General features: G+C 45.6%; 1 protein-coding gene across 1 annotated transcript in view; it reads left to right on the top strand.

Annotated features, from left to right (window-relative positions):
* Positions 1-7884: 7884 nt before the first annotated feature.
* Positions 7885-27152, top strand: part of LOC142259337 (uncharacterized) — a 38940-nt gene continuing 19672 nt past the window's right edge. The window contains exons 1-4 of the mRNA XM_075331802.1: positions 7885-7947; positions 24976-25155; positions 25237-25360; positions 25444-25557. Of these exons, the coding sequence (XP_075187917.1) occupies positions 7885-7947; positions 24976-25155; positions 25237-25360; positions 25444-25557 (481 nt within the window). The remainder of the gene's footprint in view (positions 7948-24975; positions 25156-25236; positions 25361-25443; positions 25558-27152) is intronic.

Genomic DNA, 27152 nt, shown 5'->3' with positions numbered 1-27152 from the left:
GCGGTTAGGAAACATAAAGCACCAAAACTCTGAACTCTAACACTGATTTTTTTGTATAAAGTCTGTATTTGGTACAAACACTGAACTTTACTATTTAGGTTCACTCGTCTCTGCCCACAAAGGTATATTCCAGTTTAGATTATGGGTGTAAAAGAAGCCAGAACTGAAAGGGGTCTATCTCTTGGTGGAGAGGAAGTAACATTTATGATACTTATGCTGGGGTTTTGTGAATTCAATGGGATTTGGTCACTTAATTAAAAATCAGAATAATGTAGACAGTGTCAGTCTATGTACCAAGCGAACGGCGAAAGGGAAGGGAAACCCTGTGCCTAGGGTAAGGGGATATGAGAGCCCTGACCAAGTCTACCACTGGGCCCCTTGGTTCCCTCCCCACCATATATAGATTCCACACCTATGCGCCGAGCCGGATACCTGACCCTAGGCTGACCCTGAACTGAGCCCTAAATAGGGAACGGATGGGATGAGCTCTTCATCAACCTCACTAAGTACTAAAGGACACACACGAATAACAAACAAGGGAAACAACAAACAACGTACTGCTAGACGACTCAGTAAGAAGTTCAGTAAAGAGCAACAACGATCCTACTGGTGTGTGCAAGCCACCTGGTTGCATCCAGAGCTTGTGAAGGAACTGAATATCTCCATCACAAGGCCAGTAAAAATGAGAATATTTTAACCCAAGAGGAAATACAGATGATTATCAACTGAACGGAAGAGGAGCTCCCCAGTGTCCTAAAGTAAAAGGATGAAAACCCAGCAGAGGAGATACCTAGTACACAGAATACTAACAGCTGGAAAAATAGAAAATCAGGGAACATTTTGCACAGCCAAATGTTGTGACCTTCTATTGCCAGAGAGGGACTCTGATTTACTGGGCTGCTTGCTATAGTTTTGATAAATTCACTGTATTATCACTAGGGGATTATCACTAGAGAACTAGTAAACCTGATACTATGTATCCTCTATCTCCATAAGCTTTGTATAACTCCACCCTGATTAGCAGCTTCCTGTCTATGCTCATTGTACACAGCTGTCAATCAGTGGTGTGGGTGAGGTTATACACAGAGCAGTAGTTCAAGAACTGGTAGATTTTAAACAAAGAAAACTGATTTTCAAAACTTCAGCAAGCAGCCAAGTAAGTGACACATCGCTGGAATCAGGGTCTTTGCTTATGCAGGTTGATTGGACACACATTACAAGTAGCTTTGTTCCTCTTACTCCATAAACAACATCCCAAATCCATAAGCTATTAAATTTTATATATTTCATCTGAAAAGTAGGCTGTGTTTATAAAAATACACAAAAGATATTACAAAGGGGAACAAAACATTACAACATATACAATTACATAAAATAAAAGGGAATAACGAGAGAAAATAAATGAACCTGGATCACAAACATAGATTCTGATTTATAGAGGGAAGGACGCCAATGGAACGCAGAACAATCCTATCAAAAATAGCAACAAGAAGAGGAGATAAAAACTCCCCCAAAAATGTATTATAAAATGTACTCACAGCAAAAAAGGGCAACCAGTCCAGTTAGCCCAGGCCAACACATCTAATGCACAAACAGGATGCAGACAAACCTCTCAACATGATGGACACTTCACAGGTGCAAGGTAAATTGCACACTAGTGGCGCACATAGGGCACTGTTCACACTTTTATGCGCATGGTGTCCAGCCAGCAACCTATTACCACGCCCTTACTATTAGATTAGGCGGGTTACCCGGACACTACTCACTGCAGCACGTAAGGGACAGAAATTCCACTATGCACGGCCGTATTAAGAGGCAATCCTATACAGCAATGTTGTGTTCATTGAATGAGTATCATATTTGGCATTAGCATTTTATTAACACAAGTTACACCCACATACTTCCCTTCTGGTGACACATAACACGGCTGGACTTCAGATAACTACAGAATGTGTCTAAGTCTTAAGGGTGCTTTACACGCTGCGACATCGCTAACGATATATCGTCGGGGTCACGGTGGTTGTGACGCACATCCGGTGCCATTAGCGACATCGCAGCGTGTGACAGCTAGGAGCAACGATCAACGATCAAAAAGACGGAAAAAATCGTTGATCGTTGACACGTCGCTCCATTTCCAAATGTCGTTGCTGTTGCATGCCGCTGGTTGTTCCTCTTTCCTGCGGCATCACACATCGCTATGTGTGACACCGCAGGAACGAGGAACATCTCCTTACCTGCGTCCACCGGCAATGAGTTAGGAAGTAGGTGGGCGGAAGGTTACGGCCGCTCATCTCCGCCCCTCCTCTGCTATTGGACGGCTGCCGTGTGACATCACAGTGACGCCGAACGCCCCTCCCCCTTAAAGGAGAGCTTGTTCGGTGTCTCCAGCAACGTCGCGAAGCAGGTATGTGCGTATGACGCTGCCGTAGAGATAATGTTCGCTACGGCAGCGATCACCACATGTTGCACGAACAATGGGGGCAGGTGCTATCGCGTGCGACATCGCTAGTTATCGCTAGCGATGTCGCAGCGTGTAACGCACCCTTTAGAAAATTATGAGATTCCCAACTTTTACAATATCTTTGCCACTGGAGGTTCTAGGCGGAAGATATTACTGTCATCTTTCCTCTCATGATTTTATCTGTTCAAAAATAGGAAACATTGCATAGATATTTTCATCTCTTTGGCCAATATCCATTTGGTGAGACCCTGGCCATCACCCAATGATGCAAAACAATTCTTTGCATTCTCCGTTTTATCACAAATTTGAAAATATGACTTTTCTATTTAACAATGCAGTTCATAAAACCTCAATTCATATTTTCTGTAAGGCGATACAAAGGATTTGAATTTATTTGCTATTTTTCCGTTCCACTGCTGCTCTTATCTCTATCGGTCATAAATCTGTCCTTTTCTGCATTCTTGTGCATTTACGCTGAGATTGGCCTTACATCTGGTAGAGGATTCTCTTTAGTTACTTGTTTCCAAAGGACAGGGTCAGCTTCATAGCTGACCCCCTTTATAGGAGTCTTTATGGTTATTTTAATTTGTATATGATACAGGACAAGACATTAATACATCTTTTTCCAAAATTGAGCTGTTAGCCCCTTGAAAGCCACGGTCATTTTTTTGGACACTTTCCTGGACTTGGTGCTTGAAGAGTTCAATAAAATCAGAAATATTACTGTCATGATTTTCATATGACTTTGCTTGTGGAGAGCCATTGTAGGTGTTTGGTTTCCTGCTGTCTGCATTCTCCAGGGTTAGGTCCAATGGGAGGACCCTATTCTGTCGTGCCTCGTTGGGTCACGCTGCCTTATCTTGGAACTGTTTTCCTTGGTATGCCACGAGTGAATAGTTCCTGCTCTGCAGTGTGTGCTTCTGGTTCCTGTGAGTCTGTTCTGATACTGCCCGCTACCTAGTACTCCTTTCCCTGACCTCCATCCTTCCCGTCTTGTCTTACCTCTCTGTCTCCCTAACCCGTTCTCTGCTTTGTTATTCCGTCTCAACTCCCTCTATACTTCCTTGTCCTCTCGGTTTACGACCCCGGCTTGCTATCTGACTACGGCTCTGCTCCCCTCCGGCTCCTGACCATACTTCCTGGCTTTCCGACCCTCGGCTCTCACTTGACTCCAGCTCCACGTATCCCTCTGTACCTACGTGACTTCCCGGTACTGAATTACCGCTTGATCGACCATTCTATTGTATCCTTCTGCAGATGCTAGTGACCTCTAGTGGGCTTCAAATATAAAAATTAAATTAATCCTGCACCACCAGGGTTTACCTTCAGTTTCGTGGCTGAAGGAAAGCTGCTCCAGTCCTTGTAACAAAACGAGCCAGGAGGAGCACACTCAGATGAGAAATAAAATGTCCGAAGTATTATCCAGAGAAGAAGAAAAAGTGGCTCCACTCCAAGGCCCGTAAAAATGGATTTATTAATATAAAAAGATGTACATAAAACAGGTGGAGCTGGGTGCAAACTCCTCCTGGGAGTAGGTAGCATCTTGGCCTCTATAACCGTCTTGGCTCTGAGCAGTTTGTGACTTTCTGGATCTCGCTATGTTCGGGGCCTTCCTTGATTTAGGATAAATGTCAGCCTGGATTTTCCTTTCCACAGAGAGTTTCCTTCTCTTTACCAGACACCGTCACTAGAGGATAGAAGTGACTGGAAGTAGCCCCACGACCTCCAGCGTCATACACCTCTCCACAAATACTCAGTCCTCACCTCCTGAGTCCTCAGACGCAGACATCTTTCTCTATTTTTCCTGTCAAAAAAGGACCCGGAAATGTCCTCACTGCTGCGTCACTTCCTTTTACCATATAAGGCAAAGGTAGTTTTGAGAACGGCCAGCAGAGGTCAGTGTAGATGCTACAACTCTCAGAGCAAGGCTTCAGAAGGCACAGATAATGCGCAACATTATAGAGAAACACACGGCCATCAGGGGACATTCTAGTAGTGTCTACTCTGGGTCACTGCACACTCACAGCCCCACTCACTACACGTCATAAACACGCAGCTCCACTCACTACACGTCATACACTCACAGCCCCACTCACTACACGTCATACACACATGGCTCTGCTCCATACACATCATACACACATGGCTCCACTCAGTACACATTGTACACACACTGCTCTGCTCCGTACACACACGGCTTTGCTCCGTACATACCGTACACACACGGCTCTGCTCCGTACACCTCGTACATACACGGCTCCGCTCCGTACACCTCGTACACACACAACTCCGCTCCGTACACCTCGTACACACACGGCTCCACTCCGTACACCTCGTACACACACGGCTCCGCTCCGTACACCTCGTACACACACGGCTCCGCTCCGTACACCTCGTACACACACGGCTCCGCTCCGTACACCTCGTACACACACGGCTCTGCTCCGTACACCTCGTACACACACGGCTCTGCTCCGTACACCTCGTACACACACGGCTCTGCTCCGTACACCTCGTACACACACGGCTCCGCTCCGTACACCTCGTACACACACGGCTCCGCTCCGTACACCTCGTACACACACGGCTCCGCTCCGTACACCTCGTACACACGGCTCCGCTCTGTACTCCTCGTACACACACGGCTCTGCTCCGTACACCTCGTACACACGCGGCTCCGCTCCGTATACCTCATACACACGTGGCTCCGCTCCGTACACCTCGTACACACACGGCTCCGCTACGTACACCTCGTACACACACGGCTCTGCTCCGTACATGTCATACACATACAGCTCTGCTCCGTACATGTCATACACATACAGCTCCACTCTGTACACCTCGTACACACACACGGCTCCGCTCCGTACACCTCGTACACACACGGCTCTGCTCCGTACACCTCATACGCACTCGGCTCCGCTCCGTACACCTCGTACACGCACGGCTCCGCTCCGTACACCTCGTACACACACGGCTCTGCTCCGTACACCTCGTACACACACGGCTCTGCTCCGTACACCTCGTACACGCACGGCTCCGCTCCATACACCTTGTACACACACGGCTCCGCTCCGTACACCTCGTACACACACGGCTCTGCTCTGTACACCTTGTACACACACGGCTCCGCTCCGTACACCTCGTACACACTCGGCTCTGCTACATCCACACTGTAAACCCCTCCTGACCCCACACATAAACTTCCCCTCATCCAGCACCATGACAACCAGCACAGCAGAGCCCTGCATACACTGAGGAGCTGATCATGTGACCCTGACTCCTCCCCTCCATGTGACATCATCACAGGTCCTGTAAGCACAGAGCAGCCATATATCTAGTGTGCGGCTCTGCAGGTGGAGGTAGGTGCAGGGTATTATATATCTAGTGTGCGGCTCTGCAGGTGGAGGTAGGTGCAGGGTATTATATATCTAGTGTGCGGCTCTGCAGGTGGAGGTAGGTGCAGGGTATTATATATCTAGTGTGCGGCTCTGCAGGAGGAGGTAGGTGCAGGGTATTATATATCTAGTGTGCGGCTCTGCAGGTGGAGGCAGGTGCAGGGTATTATATATCTAGTGTGCGGCTCTGCAGGTGGAGGTAGGTGCAGGGTATTATATATCTAGTGTGCGGCTCTGCAGGTGGAGGTAGGTGCAGGGTATTATATATCTAGTGTGCGGCTCTGCAGGTGGAGGTAGGTGCAGGGTATTATATATCTAGTGTGCGGCTCTGCAGGTGGAGGTAGGTGCAGGGTATTATATATCTAGTGTGCGGCTCTGCAGGTGGAGGTAGGTGCAGGGTATTATATATCTAGTGTGCGGCTCTGCAGGTGGAGGTAGGTGCAGGGTATTATATATCTAGTGTGCGGCTCTGCAGGTGGAGGTAGGTGCAGGGTATTATATATCTAGTGTGCGGCTCTGCAGGTGGAGGTAGGTGCAGGGTATTATATATCTAGTGTGCGGCTCTGCAGGTGGAGGTAGGTGCAGGGTATTATATATCTAGTGTGCGGCTCTGCAGGTGGAGGTAGGTGCAGGGTATTATATATCTAGTGTGCGGCTCTGCAGGTGGAGGTAGGTGCAGGGTATTATATATCTAGTGTGCGGCTCTGCAGGTGGAGGTAGGTGCAGGGTCTCTGTTATTTTCCTCTCCTTCATTTTCCTGTCGTCATCTTTATTGTTTCTTTGCTTTTATGATGAGGCTGAAGTCGGTTTCTTTTTGGGGTTTTTACGAGGGGCTGCTGATAAGTCTTTGGCTCTACCCAGAAAGAAATGAGATAGGATGATGAAACTTTCCATTTATTCCACATACTCTCCACTGATGTCACTTCTTACATCAGTATTTCAAGTTCTGTAAGCCTAGCAAAAAGAAGGATTTCGGTTGTGCCTCAAACCAGGCATCCGTAGCAGCCATAGCATCAGAAATGGTGTGAAATTTGGTGCCTTGAGGTGTTTCTTCAGGTTTGGAAACAGATGAGGCGGAGGGAGCTAGATCTGGTGAATAAGGTGGGTGGTCACCAGCTAGAAGCCCGGCTCTGCCAGTTTTGCCGTGGTTGCTTGTGCAGTGTGAGCGGAGGCGTTGTCTTGTAGGAACATGATTTCTTTGGACAGATTGCCGCGCCTTTTGGCCTCAGAGCTGCCTTCAATTGGACCAAAAGTTCAATGTAATATCTTGCATTGATGGTGGAACCTTTTTGAAGGTAGTCCACTAGCAGTACTCCCTCCTTATCCCAGAACCCAGACACCATCACCTTAGTGGCTGATTTTTGCACCCTGAACTTCTTTGGGTGAGGAGAACCACTGTGCCTCCACACTTTTGACTGCTCCTTGTTTTCAGGGTCATACAAATAAATCCAGGTCTCATCCATAGTGACCAGTCGATCCAGGAAGTTATCAGTGCGGAAACACTGACAAATGGACCGGGAAGTTTTCACTCACATGCTTCTCTGATCTGTTGTCAGACATTTGAGGACCCACTTTGCAGATCGTTCCTCATGTCAAAATGTTCATGGATAATGACACAAACACATTCACGGGAAATCCCCATGATGTCTGCTATTGCTTTAGCTGAAATTCGTGGATTCTCCAGTATGAGGTTGTGCACAGCATTGATCTCCGGAACAACAACCACTCTCGGGCGTCCAGGACGTTCCTCATCATTGGTGCTGAAGTGGCCCGTTTTACATTTGGCAACTGTAGTGTTAACATGTTAGTGGCCATCAGGAATCCATATTGGAAGTCTGTCTTTAAGAAACCCTTTAAGATATTAGACTGCAACAGTTATACAGTAGTTTCTATTAGCTTGTTTTCTCTGTAATTTTCCCAGACACCTGGAATTATAGTTCCAGTGAGAAAATACCTGTGTATAGTATCACTCAGTACCACATAGTTTTCTTATCAATGTTTACTGAGAATGTGCGTGTTTATAGTATGGTAAAACATCTAAAACAAGGAGCCTTTGGCATGTCTCATCCGGTGACGTATTTGTCCAATGTAAGTTGACTTCTGAAGAGTTGGCCACTCAGAAGAGGGATACTATATTGGACAAATGGAACCTATTAGAGTTTGTGTAACATTTAGTTACACAAGCAATTTGTTCTCAAGTGAGATATAGACTGGTGACGATTACAGCAAAGTCGGAAGCCTGTTTACCTGTGGAGGGGACGCCCATTACACCACAGTGTGGATCCCAGGAGTTTCCCTGTCTTCGCTGTTTTGCTTCTCACAGCTGAGGTTTCCGGGCAGATGCGTGTAGTTTTTTTGATGTAGTGTGCAATGTAAGTACTTTACCTTTGTGATTTATATTATGCAAAAGTGTACGCAATATCACACTATTTCCTATTTTCTGTAATCATTTAATCATTATAATAAAATGAATTGCCTTGTTTAAAGCTGTATCCAATCCCTTTAAATACTTGGTAAAACAGTAACCCAGTTCTTAACTGTGGAATACAAAAGGCATTGACCCCCAATGTCTGCGACATATCACCGTGAATATCCTTCGCTGACTTTCCTTGCAAAAACAAGAATTTTATCACTTCTCTGCTCTCAGTTGCTGTGAATATCCTATTAGACTCCACCATTTTGTTTTCCTGCGTGCGTAGAACACTGTTGCCATAAGCAACTGTGCCGCCCCTGCATCATTCAAACTGCTCGGATCCGGGGTTGCTGTGGCACGAGGATCTCTGGACCCGGGGGCTTGTGGCCACTTCAAAATGTAAAGGGGGGGTTATTTACAAGGGAGAGTTCGTGACGCCAGCCGTGGTTCGCGGTAAGGGGAGTACCGCCGCTGCAAGGGGAGTACCGCCGCTGCCGATGGCAATACCCGGGGGGAGATGGAGTGGGGTAGCCAGATGGTGATCCCTCCACGGGTACGGGAGACCCCGGGACTCTGGAAGGTAGGTTGAGGATAGCATTGTGCAGGCTAAGTGGGCAGGCAGGACGCAGGGTGTGCAGTGTACTCACTCAGGTGGTGTAGACGTTGGTGCAACCATTAAGCAGACTCTGACACAGAAGTAAGCCAAGTCTCTGGGTGCCGCTGCCACTCGGGGGAACTCGTCCATGTATCTGTTCCCGCTGGTATTGCTTAGTGGTCCGGAGCCTACCTCCATGCACAATTTTGTAGATTTTCCTAAGTGACCCTTCGGCCTAAAGCTGTCAGGGTCCCGCTCCCCATAACGTTATAGTGGAGCTGTGCTCTCGATGGCTGACACTAGGGATTTCTGTAGGCCGCATAAGCTGAAAAGCCCTATCCCCCTCGTTGTGTTGGTGCCTTCAATCTCTGAGCTCTTGGGGAAAGTTTATTAAGAGACTATCCTCCACAGGTGAATTATCAGGTTGTGTGAAGCTACTCCCTGATCTAGGGTCCTGTACCCCGCCGTGCTCGGTACCGGTCCGGTTACTGGATTTTCCGGTGCCGACCGTTCTCCAAAACTAAGTCAGTACACCCTTCTCCAATACCTTGCGACCGGGTCTCTCACTCCTCTGGCCCCAGACCACCGTCTGTGACCCAACCAAGGTCACACAGGTAGCTACAAGTCCCTCAGCTCCTCACTCTCTGAGGGCTACTACTCGACTGACTTCCTCCCTCCTACCAGTCTGTCTGACCCCTAGGCGGGTGGCCCTTTTCCAGCTAGACCACCCACTGGTGTGCCTGACAGGGTGTGGTGTGAGGTGTGGTTAGGATTTGAGTGCTGATGGAAGCAATACCAGTGTGTAGGAACCCAGAACCATGGAGGGTGAGTTCTGCACCATAAGAGAAAGGGGTGCAGTTCCCTGTGACACCCTGATAGAGTCAGGGGCGTCACACAACAAAAACAAAATTTTGAAATTTTTGAAATCATATACTGTATTAAAGTGCTGGCCAAAGGTATTGGCACCCCTGCAATTCTGTCAGATAATACTCAGTTTCTTCTTGAAAATGATTGCAATCACAAATTCTTTATTATTATCTTCATTTATTTTGCTTGCAATGAAAAAACACAAAAGAGAATGAAACAAAAATCAAATCATTGATAATTTCACACAAAACTCCAAAAATGGGCCAGACAAAAGTATTGGCACCCTTAGCCTAATACTTGGTTGCACAACCTTCAGCCAAAATAACTGCGAACAACCGCTTCTGGTAACCATCAATGAGTTTCTTACAATACTCTCCTGGAATTTTAGACCATTCTTCTTTGGCAAACTACCCCAGGTCCCTGAGATTTGAAGGGTGCCTTCTCCAAACTGCCATTTTGAGATCTATCCACAAGTGTTCTACGGGATTCAGGTCTGGACTCATTGCTGGCCACTTTAGTAGTCTCCAGTGCTTTCTCTCAAACCATTTTCTAGTGCTTTTTGAAGTGTGTTTTGGGTCATTGTCGTTCTGGAAGACCCATGACCTCTGAGGGAGACCCAGCTTTCTCACACTGGGCCCTACATTATGCTGCAAAATTTGTTGGTAGTCTTCAGACTGCATAATGCCATGCACACGGTCAAGCAGTCCAGTGCCAGAGGCAGAAAAGCAACCCCAAAACATCAGGGAACCTCCGCCATGTTTGACTGTAGGGACCGTGTTCTTTTGTTTGAATTTCCAAGAAGATAAGGGAGAGTCCAGCTCACCAAGGACTGACCTGCTGGTTGCAATCAGGGATCCTGCGCAAGGAATGAGGCTCGGTAACCATCCAATTGAAAATAGAAAAAGACGTTTCCAGCGCCAGGAATAGATTAAAAATCCTTTTTTATTGAAAATAAGGTAATAAAAGTCCATCAGATACCATAATAGATGTCAGAAAGATGGCAGAACAACGCGTTTCGACGCTTCAGGTCTTAGTCATGTTCTGACTTAGAGTGTAACCATCTCCCTTAAATCGGATCCCTGGTCCACTAATTAGTTTCACATGTGTGGTTTCACTAGAGGCAACTCCTCAACTAGTAATTACGAGGGATCCGAAACAATGGAGATACACAGTAGCAAATTCACATATATGAGTATACATGATATAATATGGTATAATGCAAGTGTGCACAGATACACAAAAAACATATATACACATAAAATAACAACATATTAAAAACATTTATATAGACCGATTTCCCTTGTTGTTTAATGTAACTATGAATATAGTATATAGTGATCCAACAAGACACTCTGCGTATAGCAATATAGATATAGTTAAATCCCTCAAGAGATATATGATCTCTGATAAGATGACAATCTGACAAATAACTTTCCACATATATATAACATATGCCTTCCCTTCAACAATATACCAAATGCAATAGTGGATGCATATTATGTACTAATCTAACATTCCATTCATATTAAGATAAGCAATATTCCAATAGCAATTTTTTGGTTGCAAGCATATGGTAGAGAAAAAAAAAAAAATTGTCCTATTAAACTCAGGTCTATATAAAAAATTAGTACTACAGGATCTACAGGATCCAGACACATATATTGAATTGAATGGTGATCCAACTAGACATTATAATAATTTATTATTAAAAAATTTGGAGGAAGGCTACTGTACTGGTGCTATCAATCATAAAACAAAGGATTTTTTATTCAATAAAAATCCTGTTGTTCCAATCTACCACTGTCTCCCAAAGATCCATAAAAATCTTTCCCCCCCCCACTACGGCCAATTGTTTCGGGTATAGGATCTTTGGGTGAAAATTTGGGGGGTTGGATAGACCAATTTCTTCAACCCTTGATACCTGAATTACCGGGTTACATTAGGGATACAAAAGAGGTTGTTAGAGCATTGGATGGATATGAGTGGAAAAATCATTTTTTATGGCTATCATGTGATGTGATATCCCTTTATCCATCCATACCTCATAACATTGCATTACGTTGTCTATCTCAGCATTTGGATAGATTCAGTGATTATGATACTTGTCTCAAGGACTTCATAGTTTCCTCAATTGATTTCCTCTTAAATCATAACTATTTTTCGTTTGACAGAAAGTTCTATTTGCAGTGTAGAGGAGTTAGCATGGGGGCCCGCTTCTCCCCCTCGCTTGCAAATATTGTGATGGCGAGATGGGAGGAGGATTTTTTATATGCTGAACAGAATAGATTCTCCGGATATCTGCAATGGTATGGCAGATATCTGGACGATCTGCTTATGATTTGGTCGGGCCCTACTGATACCATACAAGACTTTCTTACTTATATTAATGACAATGGTTTCAATTTGAAATTTACATCTTCTTTCAATGAGACAACTATGAACTTCTTGGACATCACTTTATGCTCTGAGAATAAGAATAGAGTTATTATCAAACCATACCGTAAATCTACTGCTACTAATTCTATCCTTACAGCAGACTCATGCCATCACTCACGGACCAAATATAATATTCCTGTAGGAGAACTAATTAGAATGAAACAAAACTGTTCCCAACCTAGTGACTATTTTAAGGAAGAGACTTTGACTTGTGACAGACTTGCAGACAGAGGGTATCCTCACTGGGTTCTTAATAGAGCCAAATCTATAGTGGCACAAATAAATAGATCAGATTTATTGGGAAAAAATCCAAGGAAAGGAAAATACAAGAATAAATTGGAACAAAGCAATAATATTGTTTTTTCGACTAATTATAGTAAACAATTTGATTCAATTACAAAAATAGTGAATAAATATTTACCTATACTTGGTGAGGACCCAATTTTAAAACAAGTAACTAAAAATAATATCAGATGTGTTGCTAAACGAGCTCCTACCCTTGGTACCATTCTTTCTCCAAGTCTCTTTTTGAGTGAAGCTGACCATAGAGAGAGATCCTCTTGGATTACTCGGAAAGGTTTTTATAAATGTGGTGCGAATAAATGCAAAGCGTGCGGTTTTGCACAGAAAGGAAAAACCTTTCAGTCTACCTCAAATCAAAAAACTTTCCACATAAACTCCCTAATCAATTGTAACACGACCTTTGTCATATATGTAATAGCATGTAAAACCTGTAACATTCAATATACAGGCTGCACGACGGGCCCTTTGAAAGTAAGAATTAGAAGACATCTTTCAGATGTTTTTAAACAGAATGCAATTGCTATATCAGCAGTTTCAAAACACTTTGCCTTGGTGCACCAGGGTGATATTAGCGGCTTTCAATTCAAGGGTGTAGAACAGGTATCCAGACCGATCAGAGGTGGAGATCATAAAAGGAAATTATTAAATAGGGAATCCTTCTGGATTTTTACTCTCAACACTAGATATCCGGAAGGCTTAAATAATCGCCAGGATCTGATACTACACTATTAAATATAACTGGTATTACACCTTATTGATATTACACTTAATGGCATCAATGTGACTTATATCCCAATTCATACTATGCGTTTTGGGGTTTTTTTGTTTTTTTTTTTTTTGTTTTTGTTTTTTTTTTTCTCTCCACTATATGCTTGCAACCAAAAAATTGCTATTGGAATATTGCTTATCTTAATATGAATGGAATGTTAGATTAGTACATAATATCCATCCACTATTGCATTTGGTATATTGTTGAAGGGAAGGCATATGTTATATATATGTGGAAAGTTATTTGTCAGATTGTCATCTTATCAGAGATCATATATCTCTTGAGGTATTTAACTATATCTATATTGCTATACGCAGAGTGTATTGTTGGATCACTATATACTATATTCATAGTTACATTAAACAACAAGGGAAATCGGTCTATACAAATGTTTTTTAATATGTTGTTATTTTATGTGTATATATGTTTTTTGTGTATATATTTTTTGTATCTGTGCACACTTGCATTATACCATATTATATCATGTATACTCATATGTGAATTTGCTACTGTGTATCTCCATTGTTTCGGATCCCTCGTAATTACTAGTTGAGGAGTTGCCTCTAGTGAAACCACACATGTGAAACTAATTAGTGGACCAGGGATCCGATTTAAGGGAGATGGTTACACTCTAAGTCAGAACATGACTAAGACCTGAAGCGTCGAAACGCGTTGTTCTGCCATCTTTCTGACATCTATTATGGTATCTGCTGGACTTTTATTACCTTATTTTCAATAAAAAAGGATTTTTAATCTATTCCTGGCGCTGGAAACTTCTTTTGTTTGAATGCCTCTTTTTTTTCCCCTGTAAACTCTATGTTGATGGCTTTTCCCAAAAAGCTCTACTTTTGTCTCATCTGACCAGAGAACATTCTTCCAAAACATTTTAGGCTTTCTCAGGTAAGTTTTGGCAAACTCCAGCCTGTTTTTTTTATGTCTCGGGGTAAGAAGTGGGGTCTTCCTGGGTATCTTACCATAGAGTCCCTTTTCATTCAGACGCCGACGGATAGTACGGGTTGACACTGTTGTACCCTCGGACTGCAGGGCAGCTTGAACTTGTTTGGATGTTAGTTGAGGTTCTTTATCCACCATCCGCACAATCTTGCGTTGAAATCTCTCATCAATTTTTCTTTTCCTTCCACATCTAGGGAGGTTAGTCACAGTGCCATGGGCTTTACACTTCTTGATGACACTGCGCACCGTAGACACAGGAACTTTCAGGTCTTTGGAGATGGACTTGTAGCCTTGAGATTGCTCATGCTTCCTCACAATTTGGATTCTCAAGTCCTCAGACAGTTCTTTGGTCTTCTTTCTTTTCTCCATGCTCAATGTGGTACACACAAGGACACAGGACAGAGGTTGAGTCAACTTTAATCCATGTCACCTGCTGCAAGTGTGATTTAGTTATTGCCAACACCTGTTAGGTGCCACAGGTAAGTTACAGGGGCTGTTAATTACACAAATTACAGAAGCATCACATGATTTTTCAAACAGTGCCAATACTTTTGTCCACCCCCTTTTTTATGTTTGGTGTGGAATTATATCCAATTTGGCTTTATGACAATTTTTTTTATTTTTTTTCATTGAAGACAAATTAAATGAAGATAATAATACCAAAGAATTTGTGATTGCAATCATTTTCAAGAAGAAACTGAGTATTATCTGACAGAATTGCAGGGGTGCCAATACTTTTGGCCAGCACTGTAGACACATAAGGCTTTCATGTGATGTAACATTTGTTACCATAGAAACAAAAAAAGATCACAAAGCCAAAAACTTATCAGCAGCCCCTCAGTTTTTTTTTTTACAGGTTTTTATCAACAAAGTGACGTGAACTTTAAAAACACCAGTTACTTATTAAAATGTGGGTGAATTGCCTATTTTGCCCTGTTTGATGCCAGTTCTGATGCCCAGAACCCATTTGGGCCCAGCTGGAGTGACCAGACTTTGATGTGAGACATCACTATATAATGTTGGGGTGATATCGGTCCCCGAATGTCATGTAAGGCTATATGCGCACGCTGCAGTTTTTTCAGCACACAAACTGCAACCAAAACTGCAGCTTGTCCCAGAGAGCCTGGAAATGTAATAAAATGCTTGTAATGATGCTGCGATTCTGTTGCGTTTTTGCGGCATTTTTATTAATGTGTTTTTTAAAGGAGATATAAAATATGATTGGAATAGGATAATTGATAGAATAGATTGAAAGAAATAACAGAATAGCTCGATAGAGGGATAGCTCGCTTGGATAGCTGTTTTTTTAATTTTGGGGGTAAAAAACAAATTGGGGTCCCCCCATTTTTCATATCCAGCACAGGAACAGCAGCAGCAGTGGGCTGCACCCTTAGCTGTCTGCTGTACCTTGGCTGGTTATGAAAAATAGAGGGATCCCACGCTTATTTTTTTTTTTTTAATGAATCAAATAATTTAAAAAAGACGTGGGGTCCCCCCAGTTTTCTGAAACCAGCCAAGGTACAGCAGACAACTGAGGCCTGATATTATTAGGGTGGGAAGGGCCATCATTATTTGGCCCTTTCTATCCTAACAATAGCAGCCCACAGCCGCCCCAGGAGTGGCACATCCATAAGATGCTCCAATTCTTTCACTGGACGCGGCTCTTCCCATTGCCCTGGTGTGGTGGCAATCAGGGTAATAAGGAGTTAATGGCAGCCCACAGCTGCCACTGAGCCCTAGATTAGTGATGGTAGAAGTCTATGAGACACACTCATCAGTAATTTTTAAGTGAAAGTAAATAAACACAGACACCCAAAAAATCCTTTATTTGAAATAAAAGAAATAAAGCCCCCATGTTTAAAAAAAAAAAAAAAAAAAAACAAGAAAGAAACAAATCCAAATAAGAAACCAACCTCAGCCCCAAATAAGAAACTGGACCAATAAGAAACCAACTTCAGTATCAAGTTTTTTATTCCTGATGTCGAGCGATACTGGTGGGAAGATAAAGGAAATGTCTATTATTACCACATATATACCCTGCCCCCCGCAGTGACTGACAGCCGCTCAGCATTAGAACCTGTTGTCAGTCAGTGCCGAGAGCGCGGATACAACCACTGATCACTGTATACTGAGCAATGAATAAAACCTCATCGGGGCCATCCCTATGACTGAAAGCCGGACACTTATATTATATGTTTATGACCACATGTAAATATTTCTTACCTATTTTGTAACACTTATTATTTTGTATATATATGACAGGTTTTATCTGGTTGGGCCTAATAACAGATTTGGATTGACAGTGGTATTTTCCTATATTTCACACATTGCGGGGCGGGGGGGGGGGGTAGTTTCGTATTTAAGCATTTTTATTTTCATCTTCCTTCCCTTGTAACTGGGGCTGATATAATGACTCCACAGTGACCATATCCTCAGGGTGTGGGGGAGAAGGCACCGTCAGCTCTTACTACCCTGTTTCCTTGAAACCCTGAAAATAAGCCTTAGTAGGATATTTAGGGCTTTTTTGAGTATACTTAAAATATAAGCCCTACTCCAAAAATAATCCCTAGTTAAAGTTCCATAGTGAAGTGTCCAAGCAGCTAAAACGTTTAAGAATATAGCAGGACTCGTCATCAAAGAAAGCAGATGCCCCCAAAAGATAGCGGACACCCTCAAAAGAAAGCAGACGTCCCCCCCCAAAAAAATCGCACTTACTAGACACCAAACAATTACAATTGATAAGTACCGATGGTAGATGGGCTCTCACACAGAGATCTGTGTCGCTGTCAGGCCCCTCGCTGTTCCAGCTGCAGAGGCAGTAATAAACCGTCTTTGCCTTATGTAGAGATGGACGGATTTCCTCTCCGTTGCTACGTTTGTGTATAGATGCACTGCTATGTAATGACATTGTAGAGTAGGCGTCCGATGGCCCGGACGTGTAAAGTCTACGAGCTCCAAAACCAGTTTAGAATATCTAAACTTTTTTATTTACATAATTTTTCTAGTTTAGGAGTGAAATATAATGTGGGCACATTTTGTAATTGGGTTAATTTTCACTATTTTGCTGCCTTCATACAAGAAATGGGTGGTAAATTGTGCGTGTCAGCGAGTGCACAGATCCGTACGCCATGTGTGGTCCCTCTTCTTCTGTTAGAAACAAGAATACATCGAATCCTAATTCCATTGCCCTGTTCTTAACCGACAAACTGGGAATTTTTTTATTTTTGTTCTTTCATATTTCCTCCCCGCCACCACCGCCGCAACCATCAGCCCAGAGCCTATGGCTCCCAGCCCACCGGAATGGGCACAGTTTCTGTCCCAGTCCATGGAAAAACTGTCACAGAACCTGGTGCTGGCTATGCAATGTCGTCCTCCACACCCTTCTGGGCCCCTGGACGGAACGCAGCCTGAGGATACCCCTATGGAGGGGCCTTCTGAGGTAATTCGGGCCCATGCTTCACCGGTTGCAGGGATCAGAAAAAGAGCACACGGCCGGGTGTCTCCAGCACTCTCTCATGGCCCCCATGGCTCTCCCTCGGGAGCACACAGGGCAGGCTCTCCCACACGCTCCACGGCTTCTGAAGAGCCGGAGGAGGGAGAATGCTGTTTGTACCAGGATGATTCCTTGGTTTCACCCTCCCCAGATGATCAAACTGCAATAGACTCCCTTAGGCTATGTGCGCACTAGGCGTTTTTGCCGCGTTTTTAGCGGCGTTTTTTACCGCGTTTTTGTGCTGAAAACGCAGTGACATTGCTTCCCCAGCAATGTCAATGGGTTTTCAGAAGTGCTGTCCTCACACAGCGTTTTTTTTTAGCTGCGTTTTTGTGGTGACCACAAAAACGCAGCATGTCAATTATTTCTGCGTTTTCCACTGCGTTTTTCACTCATTGAATTCAATGAGATGTTAAAAACGCAATGAATAACGCATATAGCCGCGTTTCTATGACTAAAAACGCAGCTATAAACGCAAGGGGTGGGTACTACAGTGACGTGTACAGGAAGAGGATTCCTTCTGTTGGTAAACACAGAAGCAGGAATCCTCCCGGTACCGTCACCGCTGCCTCCACCTCCCGTCCTGTGCATGTCAGCTCCGTGCGGTGCCATGTCTGGGCGGGAGGTGGAGGCAGCGGCGAAAACCAAAGTGAACAGTAGAAAAAAAAAAAATGTCATATACTCACCTGTCCGCAGGGTCCCGGTGCCATGCCCGCTCCCAGCTCCTCCCGGTCCCGCCGCTCTGGCTGTGTGCAGTCTCCCCGGGGCAGGACCTTGCTTGCAGGACCTGGCGCTGATCACTTGATGCAGTCACCTGACGCATCAGCTGATCGCGGTGTCGCCGGCTTTTTCGCGCCCGGCCGGCTATCAGCTGATCCTGCCGTCAGGGGACTTCATCAGCTGATTACCGGCAGCTCCGGCAGCGATCGTATAGGATCAGACTCCTGTCCAATCGATCGCTCCAGGAGCTGCCGGTAATCACCACAGCACATAAGTGAGTATTATTTTTTTTTTTTTTTCTACTGATGCATCAGCTGATTGTATAAAAGCCGATTATACAATCAGCTGATGTGTGATGGGATTCAGGCACTTGATCCTGACACATCATCTGATCGCTTTGCCTTCCAGCAAACCGATCAGATGATATTGGATCCTGATTGGACGGCGCGGGACCCTAACCCAGGATTACTGCGGAGGGGGGGGGTTCTTTATTTCAATAAAGATGGAGTCACTAATTGTGTTGTGTTTTATTTCTAATAAAAATATTTTTCTCTGTGTTGTGTTTTTTTTTTATCATTACTAGAAATTCATGGTGGCCATGTCTAATATTGGCGTGACACCATGAATTTCGGGCTTAGGGCCAGCTATACAGCTAGCCCTAACCCCATTATTACCTAGCTAGCCACCCGGCTTCAGGGCAGCTGGAAGAGTTGGATACAGCGCCAGAAGATGGCGCTTCTATGAAAGCGCCATTTTATGGGGTGGCTGCGGACTGCAATTCGCAGTGGGGGTGCCCAGAAAGCATGGGCACCCTGCACTGTGGATTCCAATCCCCAGCTGCCTAGTTGTACCCGGCTGGACTCAAAAATTAGGCGAAGCCCACGTCATTTTTTTTTAAAATTATTTCATGAAATAATTTAAAAAAAAGGGCTTCTCTATATTTTTGGTTCCCAGCCGGGTACAAATAGGCAGCTGGGGGTTGGGGGCAGCCCGTACCTGCCTGCTGTACCCGGCTAGCATACAAAAATATGGCGAAGCCTACGTCATTTTTTTTTTTCTTTTTGGGCAAAAAACTGCATACAGTCCTGGATGGAGGATGCTGAGACTTGTAGTTCTGCAGCTGCTGTCTGCTCTCCTGCATACACTAGTGAATGGAGGATGCTGAGACTTGTAGTTCTGCAGCTGCTGTCTGCTCTCCTGCATACACTAGTGAATGGAGGATGCTGAGACTTGTAGTTCTGCAGCTGCTGTCTGCTCTCCTGCATACACTAGTGAATGGAGGATGCTGAGACTTGTAGTTCTGCAGCTGCTGTCTGCTCTCCTGCATACACTAGTGAATGGAGGATGCTGAGACTTGTAGTTCTGCAGCTGCTGTCTGCTCTCCTCCATACACTAGTGAATGGAGGATGCTGAGACTTGTAGTTCTGCAGCTGCTGTCTGCTCTCCTGCATACACTAGTTCTGCAGCTGTCTGCTCTCCTGCATACAATGAACATTTTGAAGAAAGAAATGACATCAGACCTTTTTTTTTTTTTTTTTTTTTTTTTATCAACAATCTTTAATGGCATTGTGCACTGATTAAAAACGCAGTGAGCAAAAACGCAGCAAAAAACGCACCAAATCGCGGCAAAAACGCATGCGTTTTTGCCGCGTTTTTTTAGCCGCGGGTGCGTTTTTTAGACAAAAACGCACATAAAAACGCAGCGTGAAAAAAACGCCTAGTGCGCACATAGCCTTATAGCAGCAATCAACCAAACTCTGCATGTGGAGGATCCCCCATCCACTACCACTGACCATGCGGTCTCCTTTAAGAGGGCAAGGAAACCCCAAAAAGTTTTTCGCTGATCACCCAGAGTTTCAGGATATCCTCACAAAGCAAAGGGAGAAGCCTGACAGGCGCTTCGGTAACCGTAAACTTATGGAGTCCCGGTACCATTTTGCCTCACCTGCCAGTAAGGGCTGGGCCGATCCGCCCTCGGTCGACCCCCCCCGGTCTCCCGCCTTGCCACAAAGACGCTCCTGTCTTTACTCTATGGTTCCTCCATCAAGGACCTGACAGACAGACAGGTAGAGCACCTCGCCCGCTCTGCCTTTGAGGCTGCGGGTTCCTCCCTCTCGCCCTCCTTTGCCTCTGTGTGGGTCACAAAGGCGATCTTGGTCTGGGCAGAATCCCTTAACACTTCGCTTGAGGAATCCCAGTTCCCTCATACCTTCACAGAGGTAACAGCTCAAATTGCCGCTGCGGTGGAGTATCTCATGCAGGCCTCCATGGACGCTGCTACCTGCGCAGCTTTTGCCGCCTCAAATACCATAGCCATCCGTAGAGCTCTCTGACTCCGACAATGGCGAGTGGACTCTGCCTCCAAGAAGTCTCTCACGGGCCTTCCCTTTTTTCCAGACCGATTGTTTGGCGAACGTCTGTACAAGCTCATTTCTGACGCCACGGGAGGAAAGAGTACCTCCCTCCCCCACCTGAAGTCCAGGACGACCTTCACCAGACGTCCACAGTCCTCATTCCGCTCCTTTCGGAACTCATTTGGTTGGTCGACGTCCCGCTCTGCCCCCGCCACTAACCGCGGACTACGCAGGGACCGACCTTCTCAGCTCTACCCGAAACCCACTTCGTCATGGCAGCCTAGACCGAAACAGTCCAGGACTAGGGAGACTCGTCCACGACGATTTCCCCCCTCATGACTCCTTCGGCGCCCCGGAAGACACACTCATTGTAGGAGGTCGACTGCGGCTCTTTCAACACATTTGGGCTGCCGCCTCAGACGACAAATGGGTGCAAGACCTTGTGTCTTCCGGTTACCACATAGAATTTCGGACCTGACCCCCGAGTCGGTTCTTTCTCTCAAACCCCCCAAAGACTCGAAAATGACGCAAGGCTTTTTTCTCAGCAATCCACTCGCTCCAAACAGCAGGAGTGATAATACCTGTCCCGGACGACGAGAAGTTCAGGGGTTTTTTATTCCAACCTCTTTGTGGTCCCCAAAAAGGATGGGTCAGTTCGACCCATCCTGGACCTCAAACACCTGAACAAACATGTGCACATACGGAGATTCAGAATGGAGTCCCTAAGGTCCATTATTGCATCCATAGTCAAAGGGGAATTCCTCGCTCCATAGATATCAAGGACGCGTACCTGCACATACCCATCTCCCCACATCACCAAAAGTTCCTCCGCTTCGCAGTTCAGGACTCCCATTTTCAATTCGTAGCCCTACCCTTCGGCTTTGCCACCGCACCAAGGGTCTTCACCAAAGTCATGGCGGCCGCCATGAGCGTCCTTCACGCCAGGGGAGTAGTCGTTCTCCCTTACTTGGACGACCTCCTCATCAAGGCCCCTTCCTTCCGCGACTGCTCAACCAGCGTACAGATCACCGTGGACACCCTATCCCGCTTAGGGTGGCTACTGAATCTAGACAAATCATCCCCGGTCCCATCACGATCCATCACCTTCCTGGGCATGTCCCTGGACACCCGTCGGGGCTTGATCTATCTCCCTCAGGACAAGGCGATCGCTCTTCGACAAGCGGTACGCTGCCTTCTACGTCCTCCGTCTCGCTCCATTTGATTCAGCATGAAGGTGCTCGGAAGGATGGTGGCGGCTATGGAGGCAGTACCCTTTGCTCAACTGCACCTCCGCCCACTGCAACTAGCCCTTCTAGCTGCCTGGGACAAGAGCCCCTTCTCCCTGGACAAACATCTTCACCTGACGCCTTCAGTCAGGTATGCACTCCGCTGGTGGCTTCGGTCCTCATCCCTATCGAAGGGGAGATCTTTTCTCCCAGTGAACTGGCTGGTCCTGACCACGGACGCCAGCCTCCTAGGCTGGGGAGCAGTGTACCGGCACCACACTGCTCAAGGACGTTGGACGCCCCAGGAGTCTTCCCTACCCATAAACATCCTGGAAATCCGCGCGATCTTCCTCGCGCTCAAGGCGTTCTGCCCTCTGCTAGCGGGTCGTCAGATTCGAGTCCAATCGGACAATGCGACAGCTGTAGCCTATATCAATCAGCAGGGGGGCACCCGCAGCAAAACGGCTTATCTCGAGGCCCACCAGATCCTCAGCTGGGCCGAATCTACGGGGTCAGTGATATCACCGGTACACATACCGGGAGTAGAGAACTGGGCAGCAGACTTTCTAAGTCGCCAAGGCCTGGCCGCCGGAGAGTGGTCTCTCCACCCAGAAGTGTTCCTACACATCTGCACTCGCTGGGGTACACCAGACGTGGATCTAATGGCCTCAAGGTTGAAAGCAAAGGTACCCGCGTTCATAGCCAGGTCACGCGACCCGCAGTCCATCGGCGCGGATGCTCTAGTCTGCTCCTGGCACCACTTCCGCCTGCCTTATATATTTCCACCTCTACACCTGCTGCCGCGGGTAATCAGGAAGATCAAGGCAGAGGGAGTCCCGGTGATTCTGATAGCACCGGACTGGTCCAGGCGCGCCTGGTACGCCGAATTAGTACAAATGCTGGCAGACGTACCGTGGCGCTTTCCAGACATCCCAGACTTGCTGATCCAAGGGCCCATTTCCCATCAGAACTCCAGAGCCCTGAAGCTGACGGCATGGTCATTGAGACCTGGGTGTTAACAAGAGCGGGATTCTCCCCCGTGGTTATCTCCACCATGATCAGCGCCCGAAAGCCTGCGTCATCCCGCATTTACCACCGTACGTGGAAAATCTTCCTTTCATGGTGCAGGGAAACTAACGTCCAGCCTATGCCTCTGGCCATCCCCAGAATTCTCGACTTTCTGCAGTCTGGCTTGCAAGCGGGGTTGGCTCTCAGTTCCCTTAAAGGGTAGGTCTCAGCGCTCTCAATCTTCTACCAATGCCGCCTGGCTCAAAAACCGCAAGTCAAGACCTTCCTCCAGGGCGTTTCCCATCTAGTTCCCCTGTACAAACGGCCGCTGGACCCATGGGACCTCAATCTCGTTCTGGACGGTCTCCACAGGTCCCCCTTTGAATCTCTCAAGGTATCCTCCCTTGCTCTTCTGTCCTGGAAGGTAACATTCCTGGTGGCAATTACGTCCATCAGACTGGTTTCGGAGCTGGCAGCACTCTCTTGCTGCGAGCCTTTTCTGATCTTTTACCAGGACAAGGTGGTTCTGCGCCCCCTTCCGGATTTTCTTCCAAAGGTTCCTACCCCGTTTCATTTGAACGAAGACATTGTTCTGCCTTCCTTTTGTCCACACCCAGTTCATAGGGTGGAAAGGTCTCTGCATTCGTTAGACCTCGTCAGAGCTCTCAGATATTACATACCCAGGACAGCCCCCTTTAGGAAAACGGACTCTTTGTTCGTCATTCCTGAGGGGCCTAAGAAGGGACAGGCAGCTTCAAAGCCAACTCTGGCTCGCTGGATTCACTCTGCGATCCAGGAAGTCTACCGCTTGCAACTCAAGCCCATTCCTAGTGGGCTGCGGGCTCATTCCACGCGAGCAGTTGGCGCTTCGTGGGCCATTCGGTATCAGGCTTCAGTGGAACAGGTGTGTAAGGCTGCGAACTGGTCTAGCCTACATACTTTTCAAAGCATTACAGAGTCCATACCCAGGTTTCAGCTGAGACAAATCTGGGTAGGAAAATTCTGCAAACGGCAGTAGAGCACCTCTCTCAGTAGGCGCTCCAGGCTGTCTGGGACTGGTTCTTCGTCCTTGGGTTGTGTTGTCTTTCTTTTATTTTTCCCACCCATGGTCCTGTGTCCCCCCAATGAGGCGTCAGAGAAAAACGGATTTTTGTGTACTCACCGTAAAATTGTTTTCTCTTAGCCATCATTGGGGGACACAGCACCCACCCTGTTGCCCTGTTGGGCTTTGGTTCTTTCAGTACCTTATTTGGTTATGACTTTTTTCTCATGTTCCTCCGTTGAGATAAGTTCTTACTATTTTCTTTTTCTCCTACTACTTGTGTACTAAAACTGAGGTTGCCTGGCCCGGCCAGGGGGTGTATGCTGCAGAGGAGGAGCTAATGTCTTTTGCATCTACTTAGTGTCCTCCTATTGATAGGCAGCGTAACACCCATGGTCCTGTGTCCCCCAATGATGGCTAAGAGAAAACGATTTTACGGTGAGTACACAAAAATCCGTTTTTTATTTTTCTGCTCATATTGCCGTATGAAGGATTGTGTTTTTTATCATAAAGATAATGTGTTACTTTTACAGTTGTACTATTTACATAGCACATTTCATGATAAACATTTTTTCCTACCCAAATAATATCTTCCCTTCATTATTATCACTATTATATCATTAATTTTACATATCGGCTCATCTCCTTCCCATTCAGGTCCCTACAATATCGGATCCTCTCAGTGGAGATCTTCTATATAAGAGAATTCTCCTGATCGCCCCGTGAAGGATGGATATGGACAGGGACAAGATGGCGGAGAGGATATTACACCTCACCCTAGAGATCCTCCTCCGGCTTACTGGAGAGGTGAGAGATTCTGATGACGTCACATTACATCATTCTTATCTATGGGAATAACAGATGGACAGAACTGGAGAGGTGAGGACTCTGGAAATGTCTGGAGTGAGATTTATTACTGTGTCTCTCCATAACCAGGATTACACAGTAGTGAAGAAGACCTCTAGTGAGCGCTGTCAGGCCCCTGTGTCTGAGGGATGGGGAAGACCCCTGAGTCCAATCACGGGGCCTCCACCTCACCCCCCGATACATGAGGACATCAATGACCAGAAGATCCTAGAACTCACCTACAAGATGATTGAGCTGCTGACTGGAGAGGTGACACTGCTGGGAATGCTGGGACATTATACAGTAACGCTATGAAGGGATCGGGGGTGACGGTATCATTGTATGTGTCAGGTTCCTATAAGGTGTCAGGACGTCACCGTCTATTTCTCCATGGAGGAGTGGGAGTATTTAGAAGGACACAGAGAACTGTACAAGGACGTCATGATGGAGGTTCCCCAGCCCCTCACATCACCAGGTAATAGACAGGACTAAATACACACGGCCTATAATTATCTGTATGTAAGGAATGAATTCAGTCCCTGTATGTGTCTCCTCCAGTTCTATCCAGTAAGAGGACAACACCAGAGAGATGTCCCCGTCCTCTTCTCCCACAGGACTGTAAACAAGAAGATCCCGATGTTCCTCAGGATGTGTTTCCTCCAGCTCTATCCAGTAAGAGATATCTACTCATGTGCTTTCTGCACTAATTTTGTGTTTACATTTTTAGGTGTTTTTCTGTGGGGTTTTTTTCAGCTGTATTTTCTTTCCTTCTGCTTCTTCTGCTCTTTGTTTCTAGTGTCTTCTCTATGTCATTATGAAGGCAACTCAAAGACCTGCAGAGGGTTCATGATTACTGTGTTTCCCAGTAAATAAGACCTACTCCAAAATTAAGCCCTAGTTACAGTCATGGCCAGTGTTGGGAGGAGTCAAACTGCGCATATTCTTAAGAACCCCACTCTCTTAGGGTCCTCATCAGTTGTATTCTAAGGTTAATTGTTTAAGAACCTTTGATGGCTTCAAAGTCATGTGACATGATGTAACCAAAGGTCTCTTAATTGCAGGAGTCTAAAAGAACTGAACAGAAGACAGGCTGGCATGCAGGACTGGCATTAGGGTATAGTGAGAGCAAACTGGGCAATTTCACAGGTCTCCCATTCTCTTTGGGGCCCCAGTGTTTATATGCCAATTAAAGGACTGCTTAAAGACCTTTTTGACATCACGACCAAAGGTCTCATTTGCAGGAGTCTAAAGCAGAAGAGGAGACAGGCTGGTGTGTGTGTGTGTGTGTGTGTGTGTGGGTGTGTGGTCACGCCAGTTTTAACCAGCTTTACAAAAATTGGCAAAGCTTGGCCAGAACAAGGGTGTGATGCCACCTCTTCTCTAATTCGTATCAAACTGTGGCGTTCCCTATGCCAGAGATCTCACTCCCGTCCCTGATGTCATTTTTCAGTGTCCATCGCCGGTCTTGATGAATTGGAGCCCTAATGTTTATCTGCACAGACAGCAAGACACTGCTACCTGCTTTGGTTACAAAGCCTAAAGGCCCTGTCACACACACAGATAAATCTGCGGCAGATCCGTGGTTGCAGTGAAATTGTGGACAATCAGTGCCAGGATTGTGGCTGTGTACAAATGGAACAATATGTCCATGAGTTCACAACAACCACAGATCTGCCAAAGATATATCTGTGTGTGTGACAGGGCCTTAAGGATATGAATATAACAAATGGCACTTCCTTGAAATGGAGAATATTGTGTAGATGGAAAGGGGTGCACTTAGTAGGTTCCAAAGCCAAGAAACTAAATATAGACACAAGGCACTCCCAAAATTCTTGATGCTGTGATTTTATTTATCAGTGGATGTGCATAAATAACGTTTTCGGTCACAGAAGACCTTCATCAGTTGCACTATATACAAAAGATTAATAAATAAAAAAATTCCTACTTCCTCAGTATACCTTTCATCATTTACGTTTTTTTTCCCCCTTTTCCTCTTACTCTCGCCGCACAATTGTGCAATAAATCAAATTAATTTTTTGTATATAATTTTTTGTATATATTTGTCATTTTATGTATATATATTGTATTCTGCACTGTCCATTTTCCTCTTTATTGTATACATTTTTGTATTATTGACATCATGTATTTTGAAATTTTTATTTAAATTTTTTTTTTATTTATTAATCTTTTGTATATAGTGCAACTGATGAAGGTCTTCTGTGACCGAAAACGTTATTTATGCACATCCACTGATAAATAAAATCACA

Source organism: Anomaloglossus baeobatrachus (assembly GCF_048569485.1).
Source record: "Anomaloglossus baeobatrachus isolate aAnoBae1 chromosome 5 unlocalized genomic scaffold, aAnoBae1.hap1 SUPER_5_unloc_9, whole genome shotgun sequence".
Classification (NCBI taxonomy): Eukaryota; Metazoa; Chordata; class Amphibia; order Anura; family Aromobatidae; genus Anomaloglossus; species Anomaloglossus baeobatrachus.
This window is presented reverse-complemented; position numbering and strand designations above follow the sequence as displayed.